This window comes from Rutidosis leptorrhynchoides, chromosome 1 (assembly GCF_046630445.1).
Source record: "Rutidosis leptorrhynchoides isolate AG116_Rl617_1_P2 chromosome 1, CSIRO_AGI_Rlap_v1, whole genome shotgun sequence".
NCBI classification, from domain to species: domain Eukaryota; kingdom Viridiplantae; phylum Streptophyta; class Magnoliopsida; order Asterales; family Asteraceae; genus Rutidosis; species Rutidosis leptorrhynchoides.
The window spans coordinates 28,469,691-28,496,232 of record NC_092333.1 but is presented as its reverse complement, the minus strand read 5'-3'; the positions used below and the strand labels follow the sequence as shown (position 1 = coordinate 28,496,232).

The window sequence follows — 26,542 nt, the reverse complement described above, 5'->3', positions numbered from 1 at the left end:
TATATGAAAGAATGGATATTGTTGTGAAAGTAGGGAGTATAGTTGATGATTGCTGAATCAGTTTTGAAAAATGTAATATATTAATTGTGAATTTATATATCTCTCGGGTATTACCTACCCGTTAAAAAAATTTTCACAATTAATATTTTGTACAAAAGAAGTTTATTACGGTCTTTATGAAAATATATGTGTATATTTTCTTTAGATGTAATATAGATTAAATGAGTTAATATTAAATTAAACTCATTTGTTTTATGGTTGGAACTAGAATTGAGTAATCCCTAAAACTTTATAAATTGCATAAGTATTTCTTCAATAATATTGAAATTATGAATCATTACTTTGTTATTTGTTGGTTTTCGTGAAATTCTTGTGAACTTCGCAAGGTACGAATGATGTTATTTGAAAAGTTTCGAGTACATCGATGATGAAAGTGTAAAATCAAACATATATTCGAATAATACACTTGATTTATTATGAATTGGATTTTTATTGAATTGAGACAGAAATTGTAATTAACGATGGTTAAGTTGCGGACGAAGGACGTACATCATTGCATATTTGTAATATGAATTAACTGAGTAGTTAAGATTCACACATAATAGCTTAGTACGGGAAGATTTATTATGGTTTAAAAATTTATACATATAAAATATACATATAAATCTTTCGATTGGAAATGAGTTAATACTTCATAACTCGTTGATACAATATATTTGTTGTTGATTCGTAATGATGTCCACAACGATTCTTGAACTGACAGAGTTTGTGATGTTACAGGTGCTGTTGATTCTGACGATATTGACGGCACTGACTGTGTTGATGATGCTACGGTCCTGTTGATGCTGTTGGTAAAACAATTCTAGCTTGTAAATCGTACACCATTTTCGATCAAAGTTTCTACTCTACCATCTCCGTTCACTCATCCGATTTACTATCAGAATTAAATAATCTCTAAGATTTTGAAGATTACATAACTGCCGCAGAGATATCTCTTCAATGAAGTTTATGAATTAATACTTCATCGTTTATTGTTGTTGATATTCCTGGATATTTACAGGGCGTATGACGTTGATGTTTGAGATACAGATTGTGATGTTGCAGTGTGGGATGTGGATGTTGTTGTTGGTGGTGGTGATGGTACTGTTGGTGTTGCTGATGGTGGTATTGTTTATGCTGCTGGTGCTGCTGCTGGTGTTTGTAACCTTTGCACCATATTCTCCAAAGCCACTACCCGAGCGCGAAGCTCGTTGACTTCTTCTATTACACCGGGGTGATTGTCGGTTCGGACGAGCGGATAAATAAAATCTAGAATTTGGTGTAGTATGTAATCGTGACGAGATACTCTAGAAATAAGAGAGAAAATAGTGTTTCGGATAGGTTCGCCGGTAAGTGCTTCAGGTTCTTCGCCAAGAGGGCAATGTGGTGGATGGAAGGGATCACCTTATTCTTGTCTCCAATGATTAAGGAGGCTACGAACCCATCCCCAATTCATCCAGAATAGATGATGACTAATTGGTTGATCCATTCCGGTCACACTGCTTTCGGAACTTGAGTGGGATTCCATTTCGGAATCCGAGGGACTTGAACTAATGACGAATTCCATTTCGTACGATTGAATAAAGAATTTTTCGATATGAAATGATTTTCCGGCTATCGGGTGGTATTCTAATTATATAGAGCAAAAGGTTTCGTAGATTACGGAAGAATTTACGGAATATGTGAGGCAAAGTTTACAGTAACAGATACGCTAAGATATGAATTAGCAGATACGCTAAGATATGAATTTTGTCTATACACTATTCATGCAATCAATGCAATAAGATGTGTCTAGACTAAGAATGATAAGCAGGTAATTTCCGACAAAAATGATGAGCAAAACTTTTGACATGCAGACATGGTCGAAGTCCAGACTCACTAATGCATCCTAACGACTATCAGTTAGACACACTAATGCAGACCTGGTTCGCTAAGACCACCGCTCTGATACCAACTGAAAGGACCCGTTCATATACATTATAAACGATTCACAATAGTTGATTACATCGCGAGGTATTTGACCTCTATATGATACATTTTACAAACATTGCATTCGTTTTTAAAAGACAAACTTTCTTTACAATGAAAATTGACGGTATGCACACCATTTCATAATACATCCAACTATAATTGACTTAATAATAATCTTGATGAACTCAATGACTTGAATGCAACGTCTTTCAAAATATGCCATGAATGACTCTAAGTAATATCCTTAAAATGAGCTAATGCACAGCGGAAGATTTCTTTAATACCTGAGAATAAACATGCTTTAAAGTGTCAACCAAAAGGTTGGTGAGTTCATAGGTTTATCATAACAATCATTTCAATATATTAATAGACCACAAGATTTCCGTTTATAAATATATGTACACTCGCAAGTGTATAAAAGTATTCTATAAGTTGTAGGCACCCGGTAACAAGCCTTAACGTTCATGTTTTACCCTCTGAAGTACACTATATCAGGTGTGTTTAAAATAACCTCGAAGTACTAAAGCATCCCATAGTCAGGATGGGGTTTGTCAGGCCCAATAGATCTATGTTTAGGATTCGTGCCTACCGTACATAGACAAGTAGTTTAATGTTACCAAGCTAAGGGTATATTTCTGGTTTAAACCCACGTAGAATTAGTTTTAGTACTTGTGCCTATTTCGTAAAACATTTATAAAAACAGCGCATGTATTCTCAGTCCCAAAAATATATATAAAAGGGAGCAAATGAAACTCACAATACTGTATTTCGTAGTAAAAATACATATAACGTCATTTAACAAGTGCAAGGTTGGCCTCGGATTCACGAACGTATCAATATTGAGATTCAATATTGCAGGAAAGTACGTAGATGCAACGGAGATGATAAACACTAGATTGACCTCACGAGCATACCCATGAACCATACCCATCACCTCCATAGCTATAACCCATAATTTCCTTAGCTTCGACTCATTCAAAAAAACTATTTTGAAATCACTCGGACAGCACTCCGTCGTAATATTTTATGTATACTAATAATATCTTGAAATAATACAGAGCAAATATATATATATATATATATATATATATATATATATATATATATATATATATATATATATATATATATATATAAATAAATCGATTGAGAGAGTTTAGAGAAATATATTTTCAAGTTTCTATGAAATAATGAAACCTATTGAATTCTATTTATAATAGATTTTTGAATTATTAAAGTGAATTATTAAAGTATGAATTATTAAAGTGAATTATTAAAGTATGAATTATTAAAGTGAATTATTAAAGTATGAATTATTAAAGTGAATTATTAAAGTATGAATTATTAAAGTGAATTATTAAAGTTAAAGTAAAGTAAAAGTAAAGTAAAGGTAAAGTTAAAGTATAGTAAAAGTATAAAAACTATGTATGTATAATACGCGTATAAATATATATAATATTAATTTAAATCGTTATATATATTTAATGAAATAAAATATAAATATCGTTATATTTATTATACTGGTTAAGTAATGAGTTGTCAAAAGTGATTCTAGATATTTATAAAAGTTATATACGTTTTAATAATAAAGTTCTTTTTAAACTGAAAACGTCTTTGTACGTTTGAAAATAGATTAATAGAATATTATGGAAACCAATTCTCCACTAACTTTTGTCTAACTTTCGTAAATGACACTTTTTGTTTTTATTTATAAATAGTTTTACAAATTATTCTGAATATCGTTAAGAGGAATAGATTTTCTCAAATCATAGTGGACCTCTCAACAGAGACTTGTAATCATAATTCAATGTTTCTGATAATTCAATCATTTAATATATTTCTTTTTAATTTCGTCGAAAATCATATTGAAACAAATACATTCGTGTAAAGTATTATACGTTTAATACTTTATTAATATTCTCAAGTTATAATATATATATATACATATGCATATCTATTTATATATAACGGTTCGTGACTCGTCGGAATTTGGTTGAGGTTATAATGAATGTATGAACACAGTTTAAAATTCTTGAGATTTAACTTAACAAACTTTGCTTATCGTGTCGGAATAATATAAAGATTAAAGTTTAAATTTGGTCGGAAATTTCTGGGTCGTTACACTTATTTTCTGATGTGGACGATCCACTCCCGTGGCAACCACAGAGCATACGATAAGTAGATTAATACACACTAGATATTAGAACCTTAGCTCTTGATACCACTTGTTGAGAAAAGCGATACCGAATTATAGCAAACCGCTAGTAATAATTGAAATAGCGACAATAAAGATACACCAAGATTTAACGTGGAAAACCCCAATAGGTAAAAACCACGGGCAAGGAAAGAAACGTTCCACTAATAAGAATAATAAGAATTACACTTCTCTCTAATTACAAGGATAAACACTAATCTTTATATCTCTTGTAATTAGGAGTTAACACTTTAACTCTCTATTAACTCTTTTTTAGTACACAAGAACACTTGTGATTTTGGGGTATGCTTAAATGAGATATATGATGCATCTATTTATAGCAAAATGGAGAATGTTTGGTGAGTATGAAAAGCAAGAGCCTCCATGGCAATAGTTATGAGCATAACATACATGTGGTATTTGACCATTAAATTCACCAACCAAGGCACCATATTTGACAATACCTAGCTTTTGTGTAACTTGCATGGTTGGTACCCCTAGTTAACGAGTCAAATTTTAATAGTTAACCCCTCACATGTGCCATGCATGTGAGGGTATATTTGTCCATTTATACCAATCTACCCAAATTAAACAAAATCTTCATCTTCTTCTATAAAATCTTCAAACAACACTTAACATCTTCATCCACTCCAACAAAATCTTCAAACAAATATTGATTTTTGTTTGAAGATTTTGTTAGAGAAGAGGAAGATGTTGAGTTTTGTTTGAAGATTTTTTAGAAGAAGATGAAGATTTTGTTTAATTTGGGAAGATTGGTTTAATGGACGAATATACTCTCACATGCGTGGCACATGTGAGGGGTTAACTATTAAAATTTGACTCCAGTTAGCCAGGGGCACCAACCACGTAAGTTACACAAAATCTAGGTACCAACTACGCAAAAATAAAAGTTTAGGTGTTGTCATGATAATGTAAACAAACTACAGGTACCAATGACGTAATTTTTTCTAGCATTAAAGATAGACTTATTCGAAAAATTTGTAACAACAGAAAACCAAATAATAAAAGCCCAAATGAAAAAAATCATCTAGACGACGACAACAACAACAACAACAACAACAACAACAACAACAACAACAAAACCCAATACCACAATGAGTGGTGTATGGGGGAGATGAGATGTAGACAATCTTTCCTCTATCCGAGAATAAAGACAAGTCATTTCTCCACCCAGAGTGAAAACACTTTCAAAAGTAGAGAAAGTCATCCCCTCTCTATTCAACGGATGGAGAGATTGCTTCCGAGTGGACCTCCGGCCAATAAGTAGGAAACAAAAAATTTAAAAATTAAATTAAATTAAAAATATAATTGACACGCCATGAAAATAGTAAGATCAAATTTTCATGGGTTTTAAATCATGCCTGAAATTTACTTTAGGCTCTAAGAGTCAGTCAAGTCTAGAATTTGATGGATATAGAAAACACACGACAAAAGAGCATTAGTTTTTATTTATTTCCGAAAGGGACTGATGCAAGTATAGCCGAATCTATCATCATCATCATCATCAACACCCCATACATAACTGAGGAGGAACCAGTAATGGAAGGTTATAATTAACTTTTTTTCTTTAACAGAAGTTTGGGATCACTCGGAGGGACTAAATCACCCACGCGGTCATTTGCTGCAATTGCATAACCCGCCCCCAACTATTGCTCTGGAGGAAACCCGGACTAATCCGAGGGCATGGTCGGTAAAAAAAACCCTCCCCGTTGCCCCCGCAACACAATGTGCGAAAAGCGACCTTAGGTAGATTTCAAAGTTAGGGATAACCCTGTGTGCAATGTTGTAATCCCCAAGAGTCGAAATCCTGACCTCTAACAAAGAGTGTCAAGCCACTACCACTTGAGTTACAACACAAGTTTAGAAGGTTATAATTAACTGTCTTACGTTTAATTGATTACCCAGTATTGTTTCCACTGTTTTTACTGCAATTTTGAAAAGCTCGATTTTATTCCTCTTTCGAGCATGAGTAATCTAACTAGATATGCGAGCTGATTAATCTTGAAGCGACAACTCGCTTTATAAGTTGTCTAAAGTCGTGCATGGTAAACCACCGTGGCTAAAAGGATCAACTTGATAAATTCACACCTTCTCATGGTTTGAATCTTAGATATTAACTTTACGACATTTTGCTAGATAGGTTCCATAACAATATACATTTTACATAACCCAAACATGTACATGTATTCTGGCGGACGATTCACAACCAATACTTTAACACACAACTTTATATTTAATATAGTCACAACTTTAAGCTTAAAATTTAAGCTTATAAGAACTCACATTTCTTTCTCAAACTGATATATGACAGGTTGTTACACTAACTACTATAAACTACGGAGTATACAACTTGCAAATTGCAATCCCCTCATCAAATTATCATGCAAAAATACTATCATATCCTTGACTTCATTCTAAACTCAACTTACAATTTACTAACGTTACGGCCTTAGTATTTCATTTTTATCTTTTAGCGTTCGGTTTAGGGATGTGAGTATGAAGAAACCCAAACCCATTATAATGTATTTTAAAAAGTAAATAAACAAATTACAAGCTATAACAGGGAAAGAGGTTTAGGCACAGAAACAATAACTCCCAAATACTCTAAATCTTTCTTAAGATATATAAGAAACTTTACACAATCTTAACAGGGTAATAATCTTTGCTAGGATATGTAACTCCCCTACAGTCCCATTGTAACCTACATGAGATGCATTATAAAGAAACAGAAAAATTAACAGCAGAAGAACAAAATGTCGCTTACTCTCTCTATTACGGGGAGTTATTACTCTAATAAACCCTGCTATCTTTTTACGGATATTACAGCTCACACCACTCCAGATGGAAGGCGTAAAACGAGTTGCCCGCCCATAACACTGCAATCATCAAAAGGCATCAAATCATGGTTAAAATCAGAGGTAAAACATTGACTTACGAATAAGCTGAATCAGATTGTGTTTGAACTCTAAAAGGTAAAAAGGAAAAATCTTAAATACAACAACAACAAAACCCAATACCACATAAATGGTGTATGGGGAGGTGAGATGTAGACAATCCTTCCCCTATCCGAGAATAAAGACAAGTCATTTCTCCACCCAGAGTCAAACACTCTCAAAAATAGAGGAAGTCATCCCTCTCTCTATTCGACGGATAAAGAGATTGCTTCCGAGAGGACCTCCGGCCTTTAAGTAGGAAAAAGTTTTTAAAAAATTAAAAAAATATAAAATAAAAATAATTAGATGCCATGAAAATGGTAGAATCAAATTTCCACGGGTTTTAACTCCTGACTGGAATTTAATTTAGGCTCTAAGAGTCAGTCAAGTCGCCAATAAATCGACGATTGCTGTCGACTCAATAGAGCCGTAGAAAAATCTTAAATAGAAATGGCTAAAAAATAATCACAGACTGGTCAAAATTTGTCTAAAATGTAATTTTAATGTATAAAAGCATACTTTAGTCAGCGAAATTTGTTTCAACTCGATCCAAAGATTATCCACTTTGACCCATTACCCAAATCACCTTAACCGCCCATATTGACACCCAATATCAGTCTTATTGTATTGATATAGAAAACAAACGATGTTATTAAAAGAAGTTAAAAGCGGATTATGAGATGGAACCTTTGAACATAGTAATAGCAGAAGTCAGCAAGTATAAACGTTTGGACGATTTCAGAAAGAAGGACCATTGAGGGCCACAATCCAGAACCCAAAGCTGTCAACAAGCGTCCCCCAGTATCCAGTACCTGTACGAATGTCAAACAACTTTCATCACAAAGAACTTTTAATATATACAATAATAATATCCTAATTCTTAAAAAATAAAAAATTAATAATAAAAAAATATCCTGATTCTTTTAGCAGACATTGGGTTCATGGCAATTAGTAAATGTAATATCGGCTACATACCTGTAGGATCCAATGGGCACAACTGAGAAACCTTGCAACGCCTAAAGCAAACACATAATGCGCTGTGAACGGTTCAACAATCTAAAGGGAAATAAACTTTAAGTTAGTAAAAGTAACATACAAGCGTCCAACAAATAAAAATCGTGCTAGTGAATATATTCGTTACATATTGACCTTGGTGTTTTGCATAACACGAAGCTGTGGTAGTACAGAAACAGCTTCAAGATAAACACAAAAGGCCCACAGAATCCTGTTTATAACGTGATGTTGTGTTGTAGGATGAACCACTAGAGACAATAAAGCACAAGGAATCACCTACAATCAGATCATGAAATGTGATTATTTTCAATATGATTAAAAGCTTATAAAATTTCATTCTAATTATAAAAATATTAAGATGGCGATGTTAAAAAAACTTACCACATAATGATTAGGAACATTATCTTTTTCATGCATGTAACTAGAATTTAGGTTAAAACGCATCATGTAGACGACCCAAACGGTGGCTGCCAATGTAGCCAGATCTAATAAAGTGTGTACATCATATTCCATTACAAAACTGCAATAAAGTCTAGATCCCAAGAACATAGCCGTAAGTTCCTGTGACTTCAGTGATAGACCTGCGATAAGCCACCAACAAGAATATACATTATAACATTGTAGCTATAATTATTCCATTCATAATTAGATAAACAGAAATGAATGGCTTCCGCCAATTCATACTCCTATACAAAAATCTCATGTGAAACTAAAACGTAAAAGCTCATTTTCTACAAACACATATTAAACACGTTACACGTGGGATCTATTAATAGTGTCCCATATTTTAATACAACATTCACTAAATTATTTTATGCAAGGAAAGATATTGATATTCCAATAAGTGAAAACATGATATCTAAAAAGAGAAAATAAAAGCAGAATACACATTCAATGACAAAATCTTCTTGTTAAACGACAGAGTCGGAAAGATCTCTTGGCCAAAAAGTAGTTACCAGAACTAATCATCACCTAAGAGGGCTCCCAACCATGACAACACTTCCTCACCAGGACTAGCCGCCACATCTGAGTCACGTCTGCACTTCCTCCTCATCAGTACTAACCAAGGACTAAACACTCCCAAACATGACATACTTCCTCATAAAAATTGGGGCCAACTATATGATTTTAATTAAATGTACAAGTATACAAGCAAAAAGTAACACATAAGCCTTCACTCCGTTCCGTCCTGCAATATGCTTGTAAAAAGAAATGAATGAGGGTGATGGGTTGAGGGCTAGCCCATGGCTGAATGGTGCCATTAGTGTCCTTGAGGGCTAAAAGGAGGGCACTAGTCATGACACCACCATTGGGACCACTCTAATAACTAACTCTACTTTTCATCAAATAAACCATAATCTATTGATTCTTTGCATCAAATGTACGACTCATTCCAAAATTTGTCTCAAAGTTGCTTTCCAACACAAGCAAATGTACATTCTTCTCTAAAATTAAATCAATCTTTTATTCCTTCCAAATAACAAAAATTCCATAAAAGGGTTTGCATTTAAGAGCAATTTCACATTAAAAGAAATTGCACATGAAACAAAATTCGCCATAAATATTTTGCTTAAGCAAATTTCTCACAAAACCATTTATTGATTTCGCATAATTCTATTTGGGGAATATCGCATACTAGTTTGTGAATAAAAACTATAATTAAAACTCCCCAAAACAAAATTGTTGGAACCTTTTTGATCAAAATCAACTAATAAGAAAATCATCGAAACCCCACAACAATGCATACAAAATTCAACAATTAACTATAAATTGCGAAAATAATCCATTTAAATTTCCGAAATGAATTATAGAAAACGCAGAAAATGTATGATAAATTACCGGCACAAGTTTTTTCGGTGGCAAGTTTATAAATAAGAACAGAGATACCGAGGGCATGAACGGCTTCAGCAGCAATAAAAAGATTATCATGATCGTAAACCACCATACGAATAAAAACAAGAGCAGTGATTGCGATTAAAAACGCTAAAAACACCTTCACTTTCGGTGGTTGTCTTCGTACCCATGTCCGTACAACCTGGATTGGCCGTTTCGTTGGGTTCCCTTTCATCCTACCCCTCTATCTTCTTTATTTTCTGGAAATTTACAATTTCAGTTTCAATTTGGATTGAATTGAATTGAGGGGTTTTTTTTTTTTTTCTGTTGGTTTTGGTTTTGGAAGAATTAAGGGAACCCACAAATTTTAATGAAAGGTAATCAAAATTAAATGTAAATGTTAAGTTGTGGTTTTTGTTTTGTTTTTGTACGATGATATCGAATGATGATGTGTATCTCCCTTTCGGTACTGACACGTCAGCTTATGCGGGTCAATGCTATAAGAAAGGTGTCAACCCTTTTCTGCATATAGACAAAAGTATAGAGTTTTTTTTTTTTCCACTTGTCATATTTTACAGTATACAAAATAAAAAGTATACATTTCGTCAACTTGCAAATAATCAACTTTTTAAATTTTATCTGCACAATTTTTTTCTTAAAATCATTAGAAAACTTCTAAAGATAAGTAAAAATGTAAAATAATAAAATTATAGATATTTTTCAAATTGATGTGGGACAATCAAATTGGGACCGATAGAGTACTACACAGTGGCGGAGCCAGGATTTACATTGGTTGGTGTCATAAAATAATAACAGGGTCTACCACGTTACAAATTTTTTCAAGATTTATTTATAATAATAGGTGTCACAAAATAATATCAAAATCTACCAAGTTACAAATGATCCAATTGAAGAACTAAGTGTCACAATATAATATCAAAATCTACCAAGTTGCAAACACAAATGTCATGTGAATTTTTTTTTTTTCGGTTAATAAATAAGAAATTATAAACAATTACCTCATTATACATACATTCGGGAGTAAAACAAAACTTTTGTAACCATAAGTCTACTTAATACTTGTATATTAGGTGGACCCCAAATAAATGAGTAAATTTCTTTATGAAAACATATAGTAAATGTACTATCAGAAAACAAGAACTAAAAAAAATAAGGTGTTTGCATGCTTATGGTTCGAACCAGAGAGTGGCAAGTTAGAGTGAAAGCTTAATAACAAGCGAGCTAGAAATATAATTATGTTTCATTCTATCAAATATCTATTATATATGAGTTTTCGATGGTGTCATATGACCCCCCCTTGACACATAGCTCCGCCTCTGGTACTACATATCATAATCTTCATTTTTTCAAATTTCATATATACTCATTTAATAAAACGTACATGATTTTTTCTGCTAAATCTCTTCAGAAGGTACCTCGATTGATATGCTATCTGGGATGACTTCGTTTTCTTTCATCAAATGAAATAGACGGTGCTACAATTTTTTGATAACGTGTTGGCCAAAAGATCTTGAGAATATTTAAGAAAAAATGTAGAAGAGTTGGCTAAGTAGATCAATAAAAGAAACTAGGAAGTGGCCGTTGGCCCACTTCGTTGGGCCAGAAAATTTGAACCTACTAAACGAAGTTTGTAAAAAAATAATAAAAAAATACTGTAGCGGTACTGTAGCAAACGAAGTTTGAAAAAAGGTTACTGTAGCGGGTACTGTAACGGTACTGTTCATTCGTGCCGGCTGTTATATATATTGTAAATTAGGGAGGATCAATTAACCTCAGATACCGACTTACTTTTCCACAAATAAATCATTCCATTAGACAATCATATGTAGTACATCAATTAGGGTTTTAGGGCTAATTATAAATAAGTCATAAGGACTCAGTTAAACTATAATAACATCTATCTATCTATAATCTATAATCTATCTATCTATAAGATATACAAAACTCATACACTAACATTAATATGTTCCTATTTAAGATATAGTCAAAGTTACAAATTTTTTTTTTTTTTTGAAGGGCAAGTTGTTGGCATCGAATACTCTCATTTGCCACGCACGTACGCGCTTTAGGGCAGGAAACCCGAACCGCATTACAGGGATCCGAACCTTATACCATCCCGAGGGGCATGCGGTCAGACCTGTCCTGAATACGGGTCGGTAAAACCTTCCCCGGGGCAATTCGGCTTTCAGGAAATAAATCCCACAAATATTTTTAAGGGGAGGGACTCGAACTTGAGACTTCCCCACCCCCTCCCAATGCACAAGTGCAAAGGGGTGAACCACTAGACCACAAGGGTGGGTTCTCAAAGTTACAAAATATTTACAAATAAATATTACAAAATGGTGTGAATGAGATCTAGACAAATCAGATACGGGGTATGTATTTTTCTTTTCCTTTACATGGTAAGCCTGCGTTATTATACATTTTTTATAAGAAGTTTTAGCAAGTCTAACAAGACTCTGTAATTGGTTTTCCTCATGCCCAGTTCTCAATTGTATCTCTGGGCCCGAATCAATTTTCAAGTACGGAGTACCATTCATAGAACTAGATAGTTAATGGTTAGTTGGTTACATAAAAATAAAATAAAAAATGAGAGAAGTTTAATTTAAACAAATAAAAAGAAACAAGCAAAGAAGAAACTTAAGAGATTTACATCAACATATATCAATGTCAATAAAATGTATCAAGGTACACAGTTCAAATGAAACCGGAGAATAATAGATATGAAGAGAAGAAGGGGGTATAATTCTAGGCATAAATATTTTAGTCTTATTGCCTATGAATGTATAAGATCAAGCATAAGTATGAGCTTGATCTATTTGCGGAACCAGTAAACGCCGCTTTTCTCTGCACCCTCATCTGGCTCGACGTAAATACAGTCCGTTGTTTCTCTCCAAAAAGCCTCAAGGATCGGTGTATCATCGTATTTGTAGTAATCACCTAATATGGGCTTGATAGCTTTAGTTGCCTCTACGGTATGATCATGTGGGATACTTGATATCAAGTGGTGCACCACATGAACATTAGTTACATCATGAAAAACACGGTTAAAAGATTCCATAATCTCTATCAACAGTTGATAAAGCATCTCTAATCCAATCCCACTTCATTGAGTCAAAATGGGCCAGTGATGGATGACTATGGTGTGGAAATGTGAAAAATATGAAATGAGCATACATAACCAATAAAGGCAAATAAAGGCGCTCCGTATATGCAAAACAACCATACCGCACTTGTGGGTTGTGACTACTGCAAACTTGTAAAGTGCATAGTAAGCAACAAGCATCCCAATATCCGAGAGCCAAGTTTGTTTGTGCTAGGACTTTGTGGGTAAAAGTGACGTGCAAAACCGTCGTAGGTTGAAAGTAAAGTATAACGGAAAGAGACTCGTTTTTCTTTCCTCATGAAAGGAAAATATCCCTCAAACAGTTGTAAAGAGACTACTTAAAATGGCAAATTACATCAATTTATTTAATTTAAAATTTAGTTTCGCATTCACAATTCACAATATCTGGTAATCAACATATTCTTGGTACACAAATCCTTAGCTTAAAAAAGTTAACCGGACCACGGCTTTATCTAAGCATTCAACATTAGTACACCTATTTTTCGAGTTCTATTGAACTGTAGATTTTTAAAATACAAAAACATTATTCAAAATTTAAATCTCAAACAATTTGCATTGTTCCGAGCAGTTAATGACGCCCAAATTATCGAGTGAGTATAATACGAGTATATAATCAATGAATCAAAAAGCCCATGAAGCAGACCTTCTCATTTGAGGTTTCATCTGTCTGTCTTCTTCAAGTGAAATCATACCCAAATGAGATGGATCTTCAAGCATCATTTTAGCCACCAAGTAACCTGCTATTGACCATGTTTGGTTCTTTCGAGCCTGCTTTCCTATAAACCGACCGAGCTTTCCGTCATAATACTCTGGCCATTGATCCATCAATAATCGGCTTTCTGCTAACTCAATTGCTCGCTTTGCAATTTGAGGTCTTCCTGCTTTAATACACGCTGCCGTCAGAAGCCATATCAGCACTGCACCAATGAAAAAAGGTAGTAGTCAACACCAACAACAACAAAAAAAGCGCAAAAAAGCATAATTTAGTGGCAGAACTAATCCTTTATATCACAAGTTCGTGTAGCAAAACATAAATAAAATATACACGACGAAATATTACAAGTATGTAACTTTTTTTTGAACAGAAGTTCAAATCACCCAGGGGAGACTAAACCATCCACGCGATCATCTCCCACAGTTGCATAACCCGCTCCCAACTACTGCCCAGGATAAAACCCGGCCCAATCTGAGAGCATGGGCGGTAAAAGCCCCCTCCCCCACTGCCCCCGCTACGCGATGTGCGGAAGGCACCTTAGGGTGGAATTCAAGGGTTAAGGGGCAACCTTGTGTGCAATGGTGCACCCCACGGGAGTCGAACAACGTAAAACAATGCAAGTTTTAAAGTAGGGTGTTGGAAACATCTTGATTGAACATTAGAGGTCGCAACTTTGACTTAAAACATCATGATGTAACTTACAAAGTATAAGTGACCTGGGTTACATACAGCAAAATATAGCTTAACTAAAAGGCGGTCAAAAGTTGCTCGTATTACATGTTTTGTAGGACATCCTAAAATCACTGTATTGAAGATATGATATTATTATCGAAATGATATAACTTTTCTACTTAGATTTGATACTTGTGGACTCAGACAGATTTCACCTGCAAACAAAAACTACCCTTTCTAGCGGAGCTATTTTGACTCTGATAGTTACACAACCTTTAGCTAAAATCGAGCTACATAACAGTATGGGTGTCGGGTGCCAAATGCCAACACGGGCAAACCCACAAGTTCTATACAGTGGCATGCATGTGGGTGCATATCTTTAAAAATAGAATTGAATTTGTCAACACATACATATTCTTTATCAGGTTATTTGTAACATTTATTCTAATAAATTTGTTATGGAAGTGCATACCCGTATCAACCATTAACACGCAATTTATTTACGGTAGTAGAGTGTTTACCTGGCCAGGATCCACCATTATGGTAACTCCAGCTCGTATTCTTCGGGTCACACCCGGTAACGATTCTCCATTCATGACTTTCCATTGCCGGATAACAAATCTTCAACGGCATTTCACCAACAAGTTCTTGCCAACGTGATTCAATAAGGTCCATTATAGCACAACTCTGCTCGGGGGTTGCTAAAGAAGACAAAATAGCTACACAATTACCCAAACAAAACCACCTAAAATCCATTTTTGCAGGACTTACGTTACCAATAAAGTAACCTCCTCTAGTTGGCATGAAATCAAAAACCCATTCAGGAAGTGAGTCGGGAATAACATTGAACTTGTTGACCGCGGTATGAGAGTATTCTTCTGTTTTGTAACGGTATATGTCGTTTAATTGCTTAATGTCGAGCCAAAAGTAACTTCTCATGTGATAGCTTAGGGCATGAAGGCGTTTGACTATTCGGTCAATGCATTCATCACTCTCACAATTATCACGCTTTAAAAGAAGCAATGCACATCTTAGAGCCATGAAGAACAATGCTTGTATCTCAATCGGGTACCCATATACACCCTAAAGACACCAAAGAATCCAAGTTTAGATATACGGACATTAAATGAATCAAATAAGTTATCATATTTTGCCAACTGACGTCTTTGCTAAATGCTAACAGTAACTATTTCAAACGAGTAAATAACATTTCAAACCATCATATCTTGTTGCAAATCAGCAACCAATTTGTGAAAGATAAAAGAAAAAGGGAAAGAACGCAAACAAGGGCGATAGCACAATGATTAAGAAATTTGACCAAAGCCAATAACTTCATAGTTGTAACCAAAAAAATAGAAGACGGGATCTTTCTACTAGATACTAACCATTACAAGAATAGTTGAACATTTTAGTCAAGTAAAATGTAAAATCTAACATTCTCATTAAATCTTTTAAATGCCAAGACCTTAACTTTATCATGAATAAACAAGATATAACAAAGAAACAAAACATTCCAAGAATAGTGATCTGTTATAATCAAGTTGCATAATAAACTTAGATGCAATTATATCAAAAAAAAATCAGATGGGTAGAGGGTGGGCACTACGGGCAACGGGTTAGGTTGAAATGAACATTTCTTAGTACGAGCCAAATAAGGAAGGGTAGAGTTGGTTGACCCAGAAACACGTCTTCGTACATTTTTTTAAAGAAGTATGGAGTAATCAACTAATTATAACAATATAATAGGAAAAAGCCTATAATTTCAGAACTATGAGAGCAAAAAGACGAGAAATATGTGTAAAAGCCTATACCTTTAAACTATAAGAGTAAAAAGACGAGATATATGTGTGAAAGCCAATACCTTTGAAGATATAAGAGCAAAAAGACAAGAATATATGAGTGAACTAACCATTCTACGATCAATCATACAGCACCCATCAGCACAAAGCAATGTCGGAAACGTATCAAATCCTTCAGACAGGCACAAAGTCATAATAAGCCGAATACCCCTTTGGCATTCGGGCATTTCAGCTAGAGTAGTATCCCCAGTAGACTTTGTATATGCACGCAGCAAAATAATCCACCAAAAACCCGAATCAACTGGAGCGACCCGCCCGATAGCACTTTCACCATAATCTGCTAATATGGTCTCCGTGTTCCTAACAGGGTCGTGGAGCACTTTAAAACTTGCAGGCATCACCCCTTCTCCTAATTTGAACTTGTCTACCTTCTTTTCACGTGATTGAAGGAAAACGGTTTTTAATAGAAAATTCTTTACTATTTCAGGCTCTCCGTTCATTAAGAAAGCCAATGCGCTGGGCACAAAGTCTCTTACGAAAACCTAAAAAGAAACAAACTTTAGAACTAGATGATGCAATATTTCACTAATAAAGAGAAAACAAAGAAACAAAGCCAATTAAATTGCTTTTTTATACCCCGTATGATATATCCCCCGAGATATCAGCAAACAACATTTACCAAAACATGAAAGATGAACTTTTATAGATATCTGGCAAATAAATCAAACATCACTATTGTTGTAAGGTTAAAAGCTAAACTGAGCTATTTGCTCGTCAGCAACACGTCATTAATGCAACAACGCACGGTAACAAGATTACTTTAGTATTACACTGAATATATTTCAGAATTCAGATACTATAATAAAAAACATATCACTTTGGGTTTTTTGTGACAAGCCTAACGTCAATATGTAACGAAAGGTAGTGCAAATTTTGCAATGCATCTAAAATTCATGAAGGATTGAGTAAAAAGAGACTCAAATCTCTACCAAACATCAGAATTTGTAAATAACTAGCGAATCAACTAATATTTTAATAACTCTATTGTGGTTGTTATAAATAATACAGCAAGATCTAACTTTTTCATGTTGCAATTACACACCATGGGTGACTTTAGAGCTGTTTAAACCACTTACATATTAGCAAAGTTTCAAACTTCACACAACTGATATATAATAAATAACCCAAATCAAACATAATTAGAAGTTGACTAAACGAGATCCATCTTGATATGCAAATCTGTAAACTTAACAAAAAGAGGGGTAGATTATGAACTTGGCGAATAAAGAGAAACTAAATTTCACCTGATCATAGTTAAGTTCCTCTGAAGAATTATCAAGTGCAGCAATTGTCCCAACAGGTTGACCACGAAAGTTGACCAACGATCTTCTTAACGCCTCCCAAGCATCTCCTACAATCGGATGAGGTTCAAAATAACCACTTCTAGGAGTCCCTGTCCATCGACCCGGTGAATATACGCCCTCAAGATTTTCAAAAACACGCGATGAATTATCACTTGTTCTATAAAAATTGTTTCTTGGTGGTGATATGTTGATTGACATTTCACTAAACGATCTTTCATCAAACGATCTTTTTCTCTCTATGTTAACGGGCCTCGGTTTTTCTAATAATCTAGATAGATCGGAATCGTCAATTTCAAATAAAGACGGTGCAGTTCCTTCTTCCTCCTTTTTTGCAGAACCATTTGAAGGCCCGTCTACCGTTGAAGGAGCCATTGCTCGATAAATGTTTCAAAAAAATTGTATAAATTCAATCTGCAGGCTTCACAAAATATATGAAAAGGAGTGACCAAATTAAGTCAATTGTACTGGTCTTCAATCTTTCAACATACAAGCACAAATAAATAGTCAAACCAAGTCAACAGTCATGCACAAAAACTACTAGGGTACAAAAGATGTGTGCTTCACCTGATCATGTCACTATTATTGTAATTTTGAAACAATTAAGCAGATTTGGATAAGGATAAACAAACTATTGTGACATATGCAGAATTACTTATATATCCCTGTCTTTAAGAGACTCTTGATTACCTTATCTTGATTATTCAATACTCAATAGAATGATCAATCTAAAAACACAAATCCAAAGCTATGACCCTCCAATTATTTAATCTAATAATCTCCATCTCATCAGAAAAAGAAAAAAAAAAATAATTAGTTAGAAAGGATTTTGGATGTTTTTTTCTAAAGCAAAAGCTTTGCATACTTTATGCAATCACAAATTTGAAAAGTCAAAAATAAAAAAGAAATAGTTGAATTCAGATCTGGTCAAACATCACAACCCAAGGTGAAATATGCAAATCAAGCAAATAAAAATTAATGAATTAAACTCACTACTAAACCTAAAGAATGTTACTCCGTACTTCATGAACATCAAACAAATATCTTTCATTACCAATTTAACATTTTTACCATTGGATCAAGAAATAAAACGTATTACCAAGTTAATAGGCAAAACCCACAAATAACATCATAAAACAACTACCATACTTAATCTTAAAACCCTAAAAATTGAATCTTGAACAAACAAGAAATTCGAAAGATTGAGCAAAACCCATATCCAAATTTATGGGAATTAAAATTAAGGAAAGAGGAATCATACATGGAACTTGGTAGATGAAAAGGTTGATGAAACCTAGAAAATGGTCATTGAAGGTATCAACAATTCAACAAAGAGAAATCAAAGAAGTGTATTCTTTATTCAAAATGAAAGAAGGTGACCCCTTACTGAACAGACCTACATATATCGATGACCAAACGGTAGACTTGTGATATAAACCCTATACTTTGGACTGAATTTACAGTTTAGCCCTCCGATTGCTTTTTCTTTTTATTAATTGGGTTAATCGGCAAATTGAAAAGTCAAAATAATTAAATTGTTGAGATTGTAATGTCACTTTGAGATTCAGTTAAAAAATAATAATTTGTGTAAAGACATTTGTGGTACATGTGATTAGTAATAATGGTTTTTTTTTTTAAAAGCAACATGACTTTTATTAATCAATGAAATATTTACAATGTATCAATGTGGGGGCAACATTGACCATCCCCAATCAAATTACAACGAGTAAAAAAATGATACGGCGTGTATAACAAGTATCTAAAGTTTAGCCCTCCGATTGCTTTTTCTTTTTATTAATTGGGTTAATCGTCAAATTGAAAATTTAAAATGATTAAATTGTTGAGATGTAATGTCAATTAAGGATTCTGTTTAAAAAATAATTTGTGTAAAAAATTGTGGTACATGTGATTAGTTAATAATAGTCTTTTTTTTAAAGCAAAATGACTTTTATTAATCAACGAAATATTTACAATGTATCGATGTGGGGGCAACATTGACCGTCCCCAATCAAATTACAACGAGTAAAAAATGATACGGCGTGTATAACAAGTATCTAAAATATGGACAAGACTGAAAGAGCGGATGAGACAGGTGAGATGGATGTGATTAGCCAACCCCAACTCGATCAAAAATGAAGAAATCCGGATTGATCATCCATTGTTGCCATTCAATGCGCGATTTTTTAGTCTTTTCGAGATCCATCGAAAGCTATCGATTTGTGTATCATTAAGAATCGATGTCGAGTCCCTTTTGCCCTTACGAAATAATGTGTTGTTGCGGTTCTTCCATATCGAATGTCCACAAGCCCATTTAGTAGATTGCCAAATGCCACTTCCGAAGATGCATTTGATGTCGAGATGCTCATTGGAAATAATATCCTCTATGGAATCAATGGAGATGTTGGAAAAGCCCTACCATCTCAAGAAATGATTCCATATTGCTTTGGCGACTTTGTGTAAGACCCAAATATTTATTGTATGTCGTGTATTTATGGTGTACATTAAGTGTGTGAAGCGTGGAATAAGTTTAAAAACTGGCAGGCTGTTCTGACCTCTGTGCGCGCCGCGCAAGGTCAAGGGTGCGCGTCGCGCACCTCACCTGGGACAGTTTTCTGCCTTTTTCTATTTTGAGATAAATGAAGGGCTTTTTTGGTCTTTTCACTTAAGAACGGATCTGTGGCCATATTAGCAGTTTTAGATCCAATTTTGTATCACTTTCACATCCACAAATACTCTCATCAATCTTAGAGAGAGAGAGAGAGAGTTCTAGAGAGAGATTTAGGGTTTTGGAGAAGAAGAAGCTTGAATCGATCAAAAGCTCGAGTTTTAAAGTTGTTCATCTCGTTCATGGCTACGATTTGATGGTATTGGTAAGCTTTAACTTCGAATTTAATTGTTAAGATTATGGTTCATGTTTAGGGTTTGAGTTTTTTGGGGTTTTAAACCCCATTTCTCATGAAATTGTGGGTTTTGTTGTATTGTTTGTGTAAGTAAACCCGATTATTGTGGGTTTAGGGTTCGAGGACGAATTTGGTCATGGTTTGTGTGTAAATCACTAAGTTGGAAGTTTGTGTGTAAATTTGATGTTCTTAAAGAACAAGTTTGCTAGTCTAGATGGGTGTTAACCTTGATTTGGTGTCAAACTAAGTTTTGAGTCAAGATTTGAAGAATCAAGTATGTAAATGCTTGGTTCATGCGTTAAATGGTGTTTTGGAAAGTTAATCACTAGCCGTTAGTGATTAAGGATGTTTTCGGGACATATGTCAAATGGGTGAATTGAATTGGGTCAAATTTGGTAATGACACTAATTTTAGAATTAATTGGATGATAAGCACTTTTGTTAAGTGTTAAATAGCGTTTGAAATGATTACTACCTAAGTAGTAATTTAGTGTTAAGATCTAGGTTGGTTTAAATGGTGTCAAGTATAATTTAGGTTAAATTGTACTTGTTTGATGGGTAGAAATTACCACCCGTAGTGGTAATTGATGAAGTCCCCTTTAGGTGTCTAAATGGGCGATTTGTGGAGGTCGGTATAAACCCTTGGTTAAGGGTGTTGGAGTCAAATTCTCTCGTAGAGAATGTATGTTGATTGTTTGTATACCTATATGCGTATTATAGGTAAAGGTTTGCTCGGTTGCATTTGGAGGCGATTTGCATACATGACTTGTGCGGGCATTTCGAGGTGAGTGGAATAATTATGCATGTATGTATATAATGTATTTATTTGTATAGCGTGAAATGTGGGATAGTCGCGGTGTTCAAGACACCACATAATACGTAACGAGTGGTATTATCGCGGTGTTTAAGACACCACTCATTGGTTTGATTGACATGTGGGATAGTCGCGGCGTTTAAGACACCACATTGTCATGGGAGTGGTATTGTCGCGGTGTTCAAGACACCACTCATTGGTTTGATTGGCATGTGGGATAGTCGCGGTGTTTAAGACACCACATTGTCATGGGAGTGGTATTGTCGCGGTGTTCAAGACATCACTCATGGGTTTGATTGACATGTGGGATAGTCGCGGTGTTTAAGACACAACATTGTCATGGGAGTGAGTTAATCGTGGTGTTTAAGACATCACCCGGAGGGATTAGTGATTACGCGGTGTTAAGTACACTAATGGATGTTATGAACTCCGATGGTCACTTACGAGTATCATTCTCTTGTACGATTGGTTAACCATGGTTATGTGTTGTAGTATAGCATATTATATTGTTCGTGTTATATGTTATCGTTTGTGCTAGCTCGTGATATTGTGGATTTAGCGTTGTACGTTGAAATGGTATGCTAATTTAAAATGCTAGCGTGTATGAGGTATTTGTGTAAGTGATTGCAAGGAAGTAGGTTATATATATATATATATATATATATATATATATATATATATATATATATATATATATATATATATATATATATATATATATATATATATATATATATATATATATATATGTATAACTATTGCATTCACTAAGCTTTTAGGTTACCCTCTCGTTGTTTACCTTTTTACAGGTATTGTGTTATGAAGCTAGCTAGTTGTTAGACTAGTTGCGTAGGAGCGCTTGGGCTCGATGGGGTAGCTTTTGGATATACGGACGCGGATTGGGGATTTGGTAGTCCCCGAGATTATGCTCTTGGTATCGGGTTGGGTTATAGAGTCCTAACTCGTCTAAATGTAAAATTGGATTGAAACTTGTATTTTGTACGAAAGTCGTAAAACGGCCGATGTGGGCCCGGTGTCGTAAAACTTGTTTTATTATTGGAACATGTTAGTTTAACCTTCTATGTTGTGTTGTGAAAACCGTTTCGTCTAAAAGTGTCGGGAAGCGGGAGATCATTAAGCAAAAATTGGAATTTTCGGACAGAAGCTGTCAGGCTTCGTGCGCGCCGCGCACATAAAGGGTTGCGCGCCGCGCACCCTATCTGTATAAAAAAAAATAAAAAAATTCTGTTGCTGTGTATTCAGTTGGATAACGGGTTGAGTCATTACAAGTGGTATCAGAGCATAGTCTAATGGAATTAGGTGACCTTGGAATAGGTGCCTAGTCTTAGACTTATTGACAGTTACGTATTATATGCAGGTTTTGTTGGAATACGGGTCGGATTGAGATTTGTTAGTGCCTTAGGGTAGGTGACTAACTAGGACTTCTGTTTGTCCAAAGTGTGATTATGTGGGGCCTTATTTCGTGTGTAAATTAGTACCTTAGATGAATAGTGCCTTAGATGTAAATTGGTGGTTTTGGTTAGTTAAGTAAGTGAGCAAACTCACGAGTTCGATGCGTACTTAGTCACCCTAGGTAGTGGGTGCACTATTGAGATTGTCATTGATTGAAGTTAATCATAGTAACTAGGATAACCGATTAGTGTGATTTGGACTATAGGGTAACATTCCTAACGGAATATCCCTTGTTGTAGTGGTTATGTCGATGTTCAGAAGTGTGTAAGACTTGGTGTTCCAAGCACCTCTTAGCGTTAGACGGAAGTTTTCGTTAGGCTATATCGTTTGGCCTTGTGGAAATTGCGGGTAGCGTGTGATCGGTAGAAACTTTCGATAAGACAATAAACCGTAAGGCTTTCGGGAAGGTATGATTTCAGGTCATTATTCTGGAGAGGTAGGTGACGTCGGGTGTATGGAAACCAAAGATCGAGTTTCAAAATCTCGATAGGTTGCGGTGGGAATGTGCATGACACTGCGTCAGGTGCCTTCTTATACCTGCTAGTGTAATGTTCAACTCCAGTGATGGTGTGATCATTTTGTGCTTAGGGTGCCCGTGAGATACCCTTGGAAGCATCGAAGGTTATAATAGTGATCGACGAGTGATAGTAATTCGACGATTGCACAAGTTGAAGTTTAAGAGCATTGCGGTAAAATACTTCTTATGAAGTGACGGGTGAGCGAATCTTGTTGCTCTTAAGTGATAGGTGGGTAAAGATGACCAGTGAGTCAATGATGGACTTAATGGTCGGTTAGGCCGAAGGTTAGGATGAAGTGTTGATATTGCGGTCGATGCAATTATTGTGTCAGGTTGGTCACTTTTCTCCATGAGAGTGAGCGATTGTTAATAAATGTTCGTTGCGGGGAAGGTTGGGTGATCTCGACTGAGATGCACGACTGATTAAGCGGAGTGGCGTATGCCTAGGCTTAGAGGCGTACATAGGATTTTGGTGGAGTTCGCTTTGCGAACGATGAAGGGCTGTTAATTGTTAATCGTGGTACGAAGGTGCGATGTCGTCGCGTGTACGACATCTCTAGTGATTGTGTATGACGACTCTGAGAGCCTAAGGTGAATTTACGGTGATTTGGTGTGTATGACCAACGATGAGGATGGTCATGTGTGTCGTGGAATGACAATTCCACAGGATGTTATCATCTTGGAGGTGAGAATATGGAACTGAATCCTAAGTGGGGGAGTTTTACTGTCGTATGAGGAAGCCCCAGTGGTGTTAGATCTAGTGAAGTGTAAGACTTCTTATGTAAGGTGGTCGTGTAACGCCAAAGTGCGGTATGAGATCATGTGCAAGTTGGAGTTCACGGAGGTGAGATAATGAAGTTGTTGTTGCAGGTGCTCTCGAAATGTAAAATCTAGGTTGCTATGAAACTTGGATCGTATTGTCGAATAGGTACAAGTTCGATATTATGGTGGATACTGTATTTTCCCTGTCGGGAAACGTGATAGTGAAAAATTGTCAAGTGGATTATTCCACTTAATGGACGATTGTGAGGCGAGAGCGTCGGTTCTGATTGTCTCACCTAGAGACACGCAGATGTTTTTTTGGCTGCGAGAGTGTGTACCATAGTGATGTGACCCCTAGGTTGCATTGAAATGTCGAGGCCATCATTAACGGACGGTCTAGGTAGGAAGGTTCACCCGGATTTGGTGACTATTTTGTGAGTCGTGTGTAACAACCCAACTTTTTCCGTTAAAAACTTAACAACTGTCTGTTAAATTCAACATTTTTCCACGCTAATTTTTTTTTTAAAACAATATATATATTATTACATAAGTTTTATAGGTGTTAAATAAAACACTACAATTAGGGTAACCAGAAAAAAAATAAAATAATAAATAAATAAAATAATAATAAAATAAAATAACTTTTCAGACAACGAAACATATGAATATTTATTTTAAGTATTATTTTATGTAATAATTAAGTTTTAAAAATCATTTTAACTAATTAGGATATTCTTAAATTAAACTTGAAAAAAAAAATAAGTTTAAACATTCATGTTTAAATAAAGGACAAATATTTATTTAATGTTAAATAAAGTAAATAAGTATTTTATGAAACACACAAACTAGGTATGACGTCAAGAGTTTAAAAGATTTCAAACAATATAGATTTATTTAATTTTTTTTTTTAAAAATAAACCAATCATTGAATCATATTAACATAAAATACATTGGGTGTTAGCTAACGGATAAAAATTTTAATTATACCCGTGACTACACAATAATACCCGTGTATATTTATTATTACATCCGTGATATCTATTATTGAGATAGATATATACCCGTGACATACCTATCTATTTATAACCCTAATTTCATTTCATCAAAAACACATACGTACATATTCTTAACACCCACTACTATTCATCATCATCATCAAGCTTTTATTACTCAAGAACACCCTAAAAACTTGATGGATCATAAAATTGTTTACATATTCGGATTCCTCTCATCAAGCTCTACACATCCATACCAACAATTTCATGATTTGAGTAAGTTTTAAAAACTCCAATTTTCTAGTTTTCATATTTTGTTACATATTAGGGTAGATATAGTGTCTAGTGCTCAAGTCCTTGTATGTATGCATGATATTGTTCGTTAATTTGATCATTTGTTGACTTGTTGATGAATCAAGAATTTGAATGGTATGTTACTGATATGAACATGATATTTTCAGTTTATGAAATACTTATAAATGAAATCCTTGTGAAAAACTATTAATTTTAGGCTCAAGAATCACTTGATTTCGTTTAGAATTGCTTCCGGTATGATTAATTGAAGTTTAACATGATATTACATGAAATCCGAATTGTTTTGCCATGTTTCTGGAATTTTGATTTTGTTATCTGTAAATATAAGTATGTAGATGGATTACTATTGAAAAACTATTAATTTTAGGCTCAAGAATCAATTGATTTCGTTATCGTATGCTCATGATATGTTAAATTGAAGTTTTCATGTGATCTTGCTATGAATCCGAATTTTCTGAGATGAATGCTTTATGATTGAGTTTGTGAACTGATGTTAGATGTATAGATAATTGAAAAACACCCAAGATAGACTTAAGATTCATGTTAATCGGATATGTAAAGCCCTCGTTATGATTAATTAAAGGTTTGTGATTTTGTTGCTTAAAAATTGATTTCGGTTTAAAAATTCGTAATTGAAACTGAGAATCTGGAAAAGTATGTTATATATTCAGGTCTTGAGAGGTACATAGTTGTATTCCTTGCGAAAAAACATTTGGTTTTCATTTAGATATTGTCAAATTCCGATAAACGAGTCAAAATCTATGGCCAAATCAAAGTTACAAATTTATATTATGTAAAACCGAACAGAACAGTTGCCTCGTGATGCGTGCGACCCGATCTCAGATTTCTGGGTTCACGGTTGCGTGCGTATCGAAAAATTAATAAGTTTAGACTCCAGAAACGCGTCATTTGGATAACTTTTGGATTTGATATGATTTTTCAAAGTTTATACATTTTAGGTAAAAGTGCTGAAACATTACAGCATGTACAGCCTGGTATATTTTCAGTCACTGCGATCATTCTGTTTGGAGTTAGAGGTTGTGCTTTGGATATATTATAGTCGACTA

The 26,542-nt window shown here is 34.6% G+C and overlaps 2 protein-coding genes across 3 annotated transcripts; both read right to left on the bottom strand.

Annotated features, from left to right (window-relative positions):
- Positions 1–6,791: 6,791 nt before the first annotated feature.
- Positions 6,792–10,342, bottom strand: LOC139858077 (uncharacterized). The gene is made up of 6 exons (XM_071846931.1): positions 10,012–10,342; positions 8,554–8,753; positions 8,308–8,448; positions 8,134–8,214; positions 7,846–7,970; positions 6,792–7,101 (listed from the first exon to the last, which is right to left on the bottom strand). The coding sequence occupies exons 1-6, from the start codon at positions 10,238–10,240 to the stop codon at positions 7,053–7,055; spliced, it is 825 nt and encodes a 274-aa protein (XP_071703032.1). The 5' UTR covers positions 10,241–10,342; the 3' UTR covers positions 6,792–7,052.
- Positions 10,343–13,518: 3,176 nt separating this feature from the next.
- Positions 13,519–19,092, bottom strand: LOC139886413 (probable alkaline/neutral invertase D). 2 transcript variants are annotated; one of them, XM_071870228.1, is made up of 5 exons: positions 18,962–19,092; positions 17,644–18,121; positions 16,450–16,881; positions 15,062–15,623; positions 13,519–14,070 (listed from the first exon to the last, which is right to left on the bottom strand). In XM_071870228.1, exons 2-5 carry the CDS (start codon positions 18,073–18,075, stop codon positions 13,775–13,777), a joined length of 1,722 nt encoding a protein of 573 aa, XP_071726329.1. In that variant the 5' UTR covers positions 18,076–18,121; positions 18,962–19,092; the 3' UTR covers positions 13,519–13,774. The 2 variants fall into 2 exon arrangements, with proteins under 2 accessions (XP_071726329.1, XP_071726330.1); XM_071870229.1 differs by having other exon boundaries at positions 17,644–18,114; positions 18,962–19,086.
- Between the last annotated feature and the right edge of the window lie 7,450 nt (positions 19,093–26,542).

Excerpts from the sequence above, each read along its gene's own strand:
- LOC139858077 (XM_071846931.1), bottom strand. The coding sequence starts at position 10,240 with ATGAAAGGGAACCCAACGAAACGGCCAATCCAGGTTGTACGGACATGG. Across the intron at positions 8,215-8,307 it reads GTGTTATGCAAAACACCAAG|ATTGTTGAACCGTTCACAGC; the intron begins GTCAATATGTAA and ends ATTTCCCTTTAG. Across the intron at positions 7,971-8,133 it reads GTGCCCATTGGATCCTACAG|GTACTGGATACTGGGGGACG; the intron begins GTATGTAGCCGA and ends ACATTCGTACAG.
- LOC139886413 (XM_071870228.1), bottom strand. The coding sequence starts at position 18,075 with ATGGCTCCTTCAACGGTAGACGGGCCTTCAAATGGTTCTGCAAAAAAG. Across the intron at positions 16,882-17,643 it reads AGGAACTTAACTATGATCAG|GTTTTCGTAAGAGACTTTGT; the intron begins GTGAAATTTAGT and ends GTTTCTTTTTAG. Across the intron at positions 14,071-15,061 it reads TAATGGTGGATCCTGGCCAG|TGCTGATATGGCTTCTGACG; the intron begins GTAAACACTCTA and ends TCATTGGTGCAG.